The 10,802-nt window shown below is 37.6% G+C and overlaps 1 protein-coding gene across 1 annotated transcript in view; it reads left to right on the top strand.

The window, feature by feature from the left end:
• The first annotated feature begins 1,721 nt into the window (after nucleotides 1-1,721).
• Nucleotides 1,722-10,802, top strand: part of soat2 (sterol O-acyltransferase 2) — an 18,557-nt gene continuing 9,476 nt past the window's right edge. Inside the window, exons 1-12 of the mRNA XM_008408476.2 lie at nucleotides 1,722-1,915; nucleotides 3,430-3,517; nucleotides 3,772-3,827; nucleotides 4,033-4,172; nucleotides 4,289-4,342; nucleotides 4,776-4,883; nucleotides 7,038-7,320; nucleotides 7,478-7,553; nucleotides 8,660-8,744; nucleotides 9,143-9,188; nucleotides 9,419-9,551; nucleotides 9,935-10,032. Coding sequence (XP_008406698.1) covers nucleotides 3,439-3,517; nucleotides 3,772-3,827; nucleotides 4,033-4,172; nucleotides 4,289-4,342; nucleotides 4,776-4,883; nucleotides 7,038-7,320; nucleotides 7,478-7,553; nucleotides 8,660-8,744; nucleotides 9,143-9,188; nucleotides 9,419-9,551; nucleotides 9,935-10,032 — 1,158 coding nt within the window. The 5' untranslated portion in view covers nucleotides 1,722-1,915; nucleotides 3,430-3,438. The remainder of the gene's footprint in view (nucleotides 1,916-3,429; nucleotides 3,518-3,771; nucleotides 3,828-4,032; nucleotides 4,173-4,288; nucleotides 4,343-4,775; nucleotides 4,884-7,037; nucleotides 7,321-7,477; nucleotides 7,554-8,659; nucleotides 8,745-9,142; nucleotides 9,189-9,418; nucleotides 9,552-9,934; nucleotides 10,033-10,802) is intronic.

Raw genomic sequence — 10,802 nt, 5'->3', positions numbered from 1 at the left:
TGCAGGGGAGAAAATGTTTGTATAGTTGTGTGTTGCTTTGTTTGTTTATGGCTTAGTGCATGGAGTACTTTCTTCTGTAGCTGCAAAGAATCTTCTTTGTTATGGAAAGTCATTTCAATAAATATGATTCTGTGGACATAAACTCGTTCTCTCCTTGAATTATTTTAGGTACATAAAATAAAAAATGATAATACTTTTGCTTAAGAAATTGCTTTAAGAGATGATCTTATAGAAGACAAAAAAAATCACCGCAATTCATATCTCACTTACTAATGCCAACATTGCAGGTCAAAGTTCAGGATAGGATGTGTCACACGGCTAGAGGTCACTGGAACCAACTGAGGAGTGTAGAGCAAATGGAGCACATCAGGTAGTTCTGCCAAGAAAAAAAAAAATAATTCAAATTGATCTCTGAAGCAGTTTTGAGAGAAAACTTGTAGCAGGTTTTTATCTGTAAATTTTAGATATTACCCAACAATACAACTTCCCTTTGCTATCTAGTTGACCTTCTCTACATCCTCAATGAATTCTGTGCTAATGAAATAGAGCAAAATGCCATCTTAGCTAATTTAGTAAAATTAAGACATTAAAACTGGGATTTGAGTTTACTGACTAAAATTATACAACATAATTTCTATTAACTTCTAATAGAAAATGTATTTTATGTTTTAGCAACTTTTGAAAAATAATAATGAAATATAAAGTTTTACCACTCGCTAGACAAATCCATCCTTCCATCCATCCATTTTCTTCCGCTTATCCGGGGTCGGGTCGCGGGGGCAGCAGCTTCAGAAGGGAGGCCCAGACTTCCCTCTCCCCAGCCACTTCTTCCAGCTCCTCTGGGGGAATCCCAAGGCGTTCCCAGGCCAGCCGAGAGACATAATCCCTCCAGCGTGTCCTGGGTCTTCCCCGAGGCCTCCTCCCGGTGGGACGTGCCCGGAACACCTCACCAGGGAGGCGTCCAGGAGGCATCCTGACCAGATGCCCGAGCCACCTCAACTGGCTCCTCTCGACGYGGAGGAGCAGCAGCTCTACTCTGAGTCCCTCCMGGATGAYYRAGCTTCTCACCCTATCTCTAAGGGAGAGCCCAGCCACCCTGCGGAGGAAACCCATTTCGGCCGCTTGTAYCCGTGATCTCGTTCTTTCAGTCATGACCCAAAGCTCATGACAAATCTAGACAAATCTAGTGGCACAAAAGATGGCTGGCAATAAAACCACCTTTAAAAACTTCACTGTACATAAAGTTTTGTCCTGAAATGATACTGAAAGGATACTGAACAATGTTACATGAAAAAGTGGAAAAACCTCAGAGTAGCAACAAATATTTCATTTTGAGATGGCGTATTGGTTAGTTTGTTTTGGTTTAATAATATCACTTAAATTTAAATTACAGTAAATTAGCATTTTCCCAGGATAGATTGAAAATAACAGCACAAAACTGATGAAAACCAATAACTCTACAGTAACTCTGCACATTGCACTGATGCTAAGTGATAAAACGTGTGCTCTTCTGTTTTGTATGTAATATAATGTACTTGTTTTTTTAATATGCGGACAGGCTGCAAATTAATTTCCCACTTGGCGCAAACAAATTATCATTACCCACTGAATGCCCTAATTTTACTGTTAAAATAACAACAGTTTAATGTTTACTTAGAATAAACTTAAATGTTCTGCATGACTCCAAGCATCCAACAGAGGAGCAGCAGCCGGGTTGGGCAGCAGATGACCTGGCCTTTGCATGGCTGGGATCCAAAAGGCCAAAGTTCATCAAATCAGGAGTGAAGTAAATAGAGCAGGAATCACAACAGCCAGGAGAGACATACTTAGTCATTCGCCAGGAACATTGTCTCAGTGAGAACCATCGTTTGGAGCAGGGGGAGCCGTTCATCTTGCTGGCTGCTGGCTGAGAACGGTGAGTAAGAAACTTCCTGACACTCCACGGTGTGACATCTGTCAGTCTGAGGATTTACTTCTGCAGCTGAACTGTATTAGTTATAACATGGTTTGTAGAAGAAGTCTCACTCAGTTTAACGTCAACATCACATCTGCAAACTGTAGGCTGTATGACTAAATACAATTTTAAAATAAGACAGTCATGCCTTACAACAGATTTACAACAGATTTTTATTCTTCTGGGATAAATAGAACAGCTTTACAATATCCATTTTTATAAATAATAGATCCATCAACTATTAAAGCCAAATGATAATTTGATGGTTTTGTTTCATATAATCACCAATTTAGTTTATTAAACAATATTTAACTCAATGAAACTGAGGTATTCATGCACAATTTTAAAGGTTACAGCCAAGCTATATGAGGACATTATGTGTCATTGTCATATTTATGTTTTATAATTTTGCACATACTGCATGGCCTTAACCTCAAACCTTTTCCTTGGTATTTAATAAACAATTTTAGCAAACTGTCATTAGGAGAAACTTAAAGGAAACAGATACAAAGAACAGAAGCATAACCATGATTTTCTGCAGGAGAGATTATAAATAATGAAAACTCCCCCACGCAGGCTGCGAGACTTCCTCAGATACATGCTACACAGTATATAGCCCTCAATTAGATATGGCAGAATGTAGCTGATGGGTTCAAAGGTTTCTCTGTTTCCAACACTGCAGAATCAAACCAACAGCGTTGCCAATAGTTACAGTTTAATTTCTAAAATCATATTTTCTGCATACATGCAAACATCAAAACTACCCAAAAATAGCACACAGGTTTTTCAAAACAAGATCAGCTAATGATATGTTTTTTCAAATGTCTATCATACATTGGCTTAAGCCAACTATGTCATCTCATGATGAGGGATTCAGGGTAAATAGTTTTGAGACAACCTTCACAAAAAGAGATCACGTTGTCCAAAATTAAACTCAGTCATTACATAAAGCAACCCCTTTTCTCTGTGACTTGTGCTCAACCACCACATTATCTGCAGCATAATCTGAGCAAGTGTACAAAGATTATCTGCTAAATTGGCATTTCTCATGAGGAGTGATCAAACAGCACGGATTAGTAAACGAGGTCACTAAATGTCATTTACCTCAAATCTGTCTCTCTCTCCAGTGGGTCATATCTACAGAATGTTAACCTTCTGTAGTGACAGCCAGCTTTATCATTTGTTTCCATTTCTTGGCTTGACCTATAGATAATCGGTCCTGAGGTAACTGTCGTTTAAAACTCCCAGAGTTTTTACTCTGAGAGAAATGCCCCAGAAAAAATAGAAAATATAATGATGAATTTGGCAAGATGTTCATGGTTTCCAAATGGGTTACGATATCCAGATGTTGCACAACTTTGCAGTGATGTTACAGGACTGTAAATGATGCAGTTTATTCAGGTAGTGTCAGTTCATTATGACCGCAGATCCATTTTTATTCTTTGCTGCTGGCCATAATGTCATTTCCGTTTCAGTTTTTAATCATGACTTCTTCGGAAGCTTCCAATGGAATGTGGCATCGGAAAACCAAGACTCGTCAGCAAGAGTCCAAGTCTGATCCCGGTATGCACAAACTTTGACTTCTAGGAAGTTATTTGACATTTTGAGTCTCTACTAGGAAATATGAGTTTTGTATAGACTGTTTTCAATAGCTTTTCACTACCAGGTGAATGTTTTCCCAAATTGTTACATTTCCAACTGCTGCAGAACAAAATGTAACCTTCATCTGCTATCTCTTCCAGTTTTGTGAACAAGCTGTGCTGTGTATTGTAGGGCAAAGTAAACAATGTGAGCAGCATCTATTCCTCTGTTTGCAGCCAAGAGTCATGAAAATGAGCAGGAAGACCTGGTTGAGTGGGAAAAATACATGAAGGTAACCATATAACCAATGTTGCTCATTTAAAACCAAAGATAATAGTGTTTCTAGACAATAGTATGATTTCATTCAGGTGGCTTACAAAGGAGAAGCCATGGAAACGGTGACATCAATCATCTGAGTGGGAGACGTGTTCATGACATTGTGTTTAACTGTGCTCCTTCAGCTTGAAAAAGTAAAGCCCTTTCTCTTCTGTACGTAGAAAGTAAAAGGGAAAGTTTTAGAGCAGGTCCAGGATCATCTCAGAGATATTCTTGACAAAGCTCTGACTGAGTCTATCGAGCCTCCTGCCCACCTTAAATCTGCACTGAATGGGAAAACGTCAAAGAAAGAGCCATCCAGGTGAGACGGATATACACGCTGCACTCGTACATGTTGATCTGGAATACAAATGCTCTGATTACTAAATAGTTGGAGGAACATGCACTTGGTTAAATCGTGTCTGTGGTTTTTCTTAGATCTCAAAGGATGGATGATGGCAAAGTGTTTTTGGAGCGAGCATCTCTGTTGGAGTGAGTAACAGCAGAACAAAAACAGATCTGTGTCACAAACAGTTTAATATTTAGGGGTAAAAATATGAACGCGTTGATTGTTTTCTCTGTAAAAAGTGAGAACCTAGTGTAGTAGTCTTGCAATTCGAAGCTTAATCCCAAGTTGCCTTATTTCCAAGTTGCCGACCAATCCAAGTAGTGGTATATGATTGTGTATAAATGATTGATCACGCCCTGTTTAATAAAAATTAAACTGTTTATGTAGTGCCAATTCATAGCAAATTTCATCTTGAGGAACTTTTCCGAAAAAAAAAAAAATGTATTCAATCACACATACATTCCAATTAATCCAAAACAAAAAGTGTAATTGAGTTATTGTATAGTTTAATACAATTTGTGTAGATGTGTCAGATTTAATTATTGTTTTTTTTCTGTGTTTTCTTCTTTTCCTCAGTGACCTGTTTGAGATCAGCCACATTAGGACCATCTACCACATGTTTATTGCTGTTCTCCTCATCTTCTGTTTGAGCACGTTGGCTGTTGACTACATTGACCAGGGCAGGTCTGTGGTAAAATTAAATGTACTAGGAAGTGATGAGTTAATAGAGAAAATCACAGTTTATCTCATTATGCTTCTGTGAGACTGTGGAGGTTTAACTGAAGCATAAACCATCTTTCTATATCTTCCCACATTCAGAGTGAGAAACAGAGAACATTTGTTAAAAAACTCTTTAACGTAGTGGCCCGGTTCTCAAGACTATATCACTTAACATACTGTTTTAATTTCCACCAAACCATTTAGTGAACTGTATTTGTTGTACTGTGTAAAGCTTTTAACCCTCCCCTAATTTTTTAAGAGGGACTTATGCAAAATTCACATTTTGTATGATTTTACTTCCATTTCAATTTCTACTGCTTCTAAAAACATCCCAAATGCTTGAATAAACATCCAACCAGTTTTCTGGCAATGATTTAATGTTTTTTGGTGCCTGCAAGTGACCCGATTCAAAAACTTATAACGTCTGAAATCAGCAGGAACTTAGCAACCCCAGCAAAGTCAAGCCTGTTACCTAGCAACCCAAGTTGAGCTCCAGCACATTTGGGCAGCTGGTTTTACTGCTAATTGTGCTGTACAGGTGTTTTGTTGTTGACTTACCATTTAGAAACCATTTGATGCAGTCTCGTTGGTTGTGCCGGAGGCTCTTCTTCTGTTTTTCAAAGATGCATGGTTGTATAATCGCACATCTGTTTGCAGCCATTTTCACTTGCGAGTGCACTGTGGCCACTGTGGCCAGCACAAGCTGGATTTAAAGTGACAAGAAGACCTAAAACAGCTCATTCTGAAAGGAGCTCAAAACAAACAGCACTGGGCAAACTAAAATCTCATTATTTAAGGAGGATGTAATGGACATATTCTGTACAGCACATATTGAAACCTGTTCAAAGAAGCATGATAGGCCACTTGTGAACTTTTGGCTCGTTTTGCATGGCTCAATGTGATTCCTAGACCCCCTTCAGTTGCAGATCCATAGGAAAATGATGCAGTACGATTAGGTTGGACCTACTGGTATGACACAACACAGTCCATTGATTGGGGGGCAATAAAACCTTACTGCCTGCAAGAAGTATGAGACACATGAAACCTGAGTGAGTCGAGGAAGTGGCGGTGGAAACGCTCTGGACCATAAAATACCTTTCTAATAACTTCTCATGGAGGGTGGACTCGTGTCAAGTTAGCCATGTTCGTAGGTCATGTGTAGACCATACCATTTTTATTAAAAAATTAACAGGAATAAATACACCTGCCACTACGGGTTTGCATTATGCTACAAAACACACATGATGCTGCATGTAACTGTGAGTGCACTCCTGGTGAGTTTGAAATAGTTTTTACAGCTTTCATTCTATGGATTCCTGTTCTTTGGGATAGCAGTCCCAAACTACACCACTAAAATCGCCCCTTGGCATAACAGAGCCACCACATCTCTTCACCGCAGGAGGAAAACATTCAGGTTTTTCTTTTATTTATCACACGTCTGTGCTTTTGTCTGGATGGAGATGTTTATGGTCATGGCCCTATCTCAAACTCTATAACCCTGAAACAGTTCTGGTGGAACTCATTTATGCCCTGAAGCCTTTTAAAAACTTCTCTCTCCACGCTTTCTTCTGTTTTCCCTCATTGTGTCTCTCCCTACTTCCCTCACTGCTCTCGCTGCTCGTCTGGCAGAGGAAGATAGCATAATCAATCCTTCTGGGTTCTCCTCCCGTTGCTTTGGGCTAGTCACTAATGATTTTTTGTTTGTTGTTTGCAGTTTTCTATCTTTCTTTTTCATCCGAGAACAAGCTAAAAATGAGCTCACCCAATTTTCAGATAATTTTACCCTCAGTTAACATGGATTTTAATGTGGATAAACAGACAAATTGGGAAAAAAAACAATTACATTGTTCTTGTGCTAAACTGAACAAAACATTTGAGATGATAAAATAAGGGGATATTTGACATAGTTTCTTTTTATCACTATTATGTAAATGAGAGAAATAGTCTCTCATTAGTGCTTCTCATCATTTATTATATTTGCTTTGTTATGAAAACCTTAATCATAAATCAATTATGCCTGATAGAGTCTGTGTTTTTACATATGTTTGAAAAAGTTGGAGCCTTCTTGCTTGAATTTTATCCCCTAATGTTTACACTTGATTTACTTTCCACATTCAGGTTGGTTTTGGAGTTTGACCTGCTGTTCTACGCCTTTGGGAAACTGGGGACGGTCACCTGGGCTTGGCTTGCCATGTTTGTTTACACCCTCTTTGTTCCTTACTTCATCCTGGAGTTTTGGGGCTCTTTGTACCACACATTCCCCTCCAAGTTGGTGCTCACTCTGGGTGCAGGGTTGATCTTTACAACCATACAGACCTGCGTGCTTGGACTGTTCCCAATCTACACGGTTGTGCATCACCAGCTGCCTCCAGCATCTCGATTTATTGTGATTCTGGAGCAGGTAAGTGTGTAGCTGTGTGAAGGTTTCTAAGAATGCATTGCTAGAGAGGGATCTTTATTTATCTGACACAGATGTTCCCAGCTATCGCTGCTGTCTTGCAGAAAATTGAAACACTCAGTGCAGGAACTTTGATTATGATGTTATTAAATTTCCTCAGATTCGATTCTTGATGAAGACCTACTCATTCATTAGAGAAACGGCCCCTGTTATCCTGAAGAATGCACCAAAGGAAGGTAATGTACCATGGTGTTTCGATATCAGGTGTATTTACTCCGCAGGCGTTTCCATTATTCACAGTGGCACCCCAAGACACTGGAGAAAAATGGCTGAAACTAAGCAGCAGGTTACTGGGAATATAGCTCACACCAACATTGAACCTTACAATGAAAACAGCAGCACACATATAAATAACGTGGGTCCTGATGATGGTCCATGAGTTGCTCATAAAGAGAGTCAATTTAAGTTAAAAAATTGCATCTGTGGACCATAAATTTAATACTGTTGTAAAAATGTTTCAAACTCTAGAAATAAATATGACCCAAAAATAAAGGTGGATAAAAGAAGCTCCCATAAAAAAAATTACAAAAGGTTTTCTTTGAAGTAAAAAATAAATTTAAAGCCACTTCTACTTTTTAAATCAATACAAAGACTGACCACAATTTATTCATGCTACATATATTCAGTTCCTATATGATTTTGTTTTTTTAAACTGTGATATTTACTCATGTTAAGGAAGACGATTTCCTTTTATTGATGTAAGGAAATATGCTTATATATTGAAACATAAAGGATAACAACAATACAGCTCAACATCCTCCCAGTAGAGTCATGATTTGGGATTAAGTAACACAATTAGTTTGTTTTAATTAAAAAAAATCTAAAAGAATAGTGAGAAGAAGAGAACGCAATTGATTGTCAGTGCTTGCTCTTAATAACTGAAAACATGTACTTACATTTCATGCTGCTCAAGAGGATAATTTGAAATACTTCCTCACACAAAGAGCTTTTCTGAATGCCTATTGAAGTGGCAGCTCACAATTTCCCCAAATAAAGAACTAAAAACCTTTCGACTTCTGTTTTAAAATAGTTTTAAACAATAGATCCTTTTTGTTTCAGTGGAAATAATAGAGAATAAATAATAGACATTGCGTCTGCAGTTTTGTATTATGGCTTAATGTTTTTTTTTTTCATTGATTCTGTACTGTTCGATTTTAAAGACAGGAAAGTATTAAAGCCTATGACTGTGGTTTTCAGTTTTCAAAAAAATAAATAACTGATGTTGTAAAAGGGGTATTTTGTCCATCACAGCAATATTAACTGAACTGTCATTTTCTTCCAGGAAAAAATTCCAGGTTTCCAACATTTTCCAGCTACTTGTACTTCCTTTTCTGTCCAACACTCATCTACAGGGAATTTTATCCTCGGTAAGGCACCTCATCTGGTTTGAATTAGACTAACAGCAATGTGAGTTTCATTTGTAAAGCACATTTAATTTAACACACACTAAATAAGCTGAAAGTAAAGATGAAAAGTATTTTGAGGTTGAAAGCCTTCTGACAAACAAAACTAAACCACAGAGACCCTTTAGCACAGCCATAAACACTCAAAGGATCTCGTCTACTCCACGGCCTGCTATATATTAAAGAAATGTTCATTGTTTTTTGACTGATCAGTGCATGAAAGGGGCTCACAGAGAACTTCACTAAACATCTGGTTGAGCTGCAGTGCTAACACTAGATTGAACATAAACAATTGTGAGGTTTGTGCTAGACTATGTTGAATATTAGACTTTTTTTTACGTTTTTGTCTGTTTTATCCGCAGAAATAGACAAATACGTTGGAAATATGTTGCTGTTACTCTTGGCAAGGTAACATTACCGGCATTTACATTTAATGAGTGTGATAAAAACATTATGAGGAAGGCCTTATGATGAGTTAAGGTATTGAAAAACATGTTTGTGTATATTGTGATAGCTGACCTACATCATTTCATTTTATAAATGTAACCTCTTAATCTGACAAAGCCTTGATTTTTTTATCCTATCTCTTTCGCATTATTTCTGTCTCACTGTGTTCATGTTTTAACTCCTAATCATAGATTTTTGGATGCCTATTTTATGGGTATTTCATCCTGGTGCGACTTTGTATACCTGTCTTCAGACCAGCTGAGACCAATCAGCCTTTTAGCAAAAGAACAATGGTTCTGGCTGTATTTCACTCCATATTACCAGGTATTTTACACAGTAAAATATCTACTCACAGACACGTTTGAAAATACTACGCTGATTTGCCATACATGCAAAACAATTGATCTCTGAATTTACTTGTAACATCTGTTCTTATTTCTAACATCTTTTACCTCCAGTGGGTTTGTACTGATAAATATATTACGTCCCATTAAGTGCAGTCTCTAGTGTGTTTGATTCAGTGATAAGATTAAAGATGCTATTGTAAAAACAGACACAGGTAATTAAAGGTTGGCTCGTTTACCACTCCCAAAAGTGAAGAGCTTTTAGAGTGCGAATATTAAAAAATAAGTGTTAAGTTTCAATTCCTCAAAGGTTCCTCGGAGCAGTGCCCATTTCATGATCTCCTTTTCTTCCTTGTGTTTCAGGAATAATGCTCCTCCTGCTGTGTTTCTTTGCCTTTTTGCACTGCTGGCTCAACCTCTTCGGGGAGCTGCTGCGTTTTGCTGACAGGATGTTCTACAAGGTGTGTGATACTTGATTTCCTGTCACACCACCTCTCTCCTGGGAAAGCATTATTGGCAAATCTGTTTCCTTTTCCAAGTGGGGAAAAGCAGATTGATGACAAATGAAATTTGAGCAGCAGGGTGGAAAATCCCCCAAACACTTCACAGACTTGTTTTATTGATAGGTCTCGCTTTTTCTGGAAAAAGCAACATTTTTGCACATTCTGCTTCAAGAATTTTGCTCTATCCTCACTAGTCCTTCTCAACATTTTAACAGCTTTTCTAACACTGGCAAATATGAGTGAGGAAGTACTTGAGGTTGATGCAAGACAAGAACTTTATGGAAAAGTTGGTGCTTTACGTCACAGATCTTTAATGGCAAACCTTTATGCCTTTATTCTGCATGTAAACAATAAAATCATCCTATGACAACTATAAATCTGAAACATTGTTTAACCTCAAAACTTCAGCCACCAAAACATTCATTTAAAGCCAGCATTGACTGTTTTTAAATATAAAAATGTATGGTCAAGACTCCTGAAAAAACCTTTAAAGAGTTTCTTGTATCAGTAAAATACGTTATTATCCTAATATTTATTATTTTAATAGTTATTTTCCTTGCTCAAGTATTATGTTTTCAAAGGAAGTAAGTTTGCAAGTAAACCCACTTTTGCTTTAGATAACAAAAATGCTAAACATATCTACTGACTGCAAGTAAACAAAACATAACCTTTGTGAGTGCAATAGGTACAGTGCAAAATTGTTGCTACCTAATTAAATTAGTAGAATA

Source organism: Poecilia reticulata, linkage group LG5 (assembly GCF_000633615.1).
Source record: "Poecilia reticulata strain Guanapo linkage group LG5, Guppy_female_1.0+MT, whole genome shotgun sequence".
In the NCBI taxonomy this organism is placed as follows: Eukaryota; Metazoa; Chordata; class Actinopteri; order Cyprinodontiformes; family Poeciliidae; genus Poecilia; species Poecilia reticulata.
This window is presented reverse-complemented; position numbering and strand designations above follow the sequence as displayed.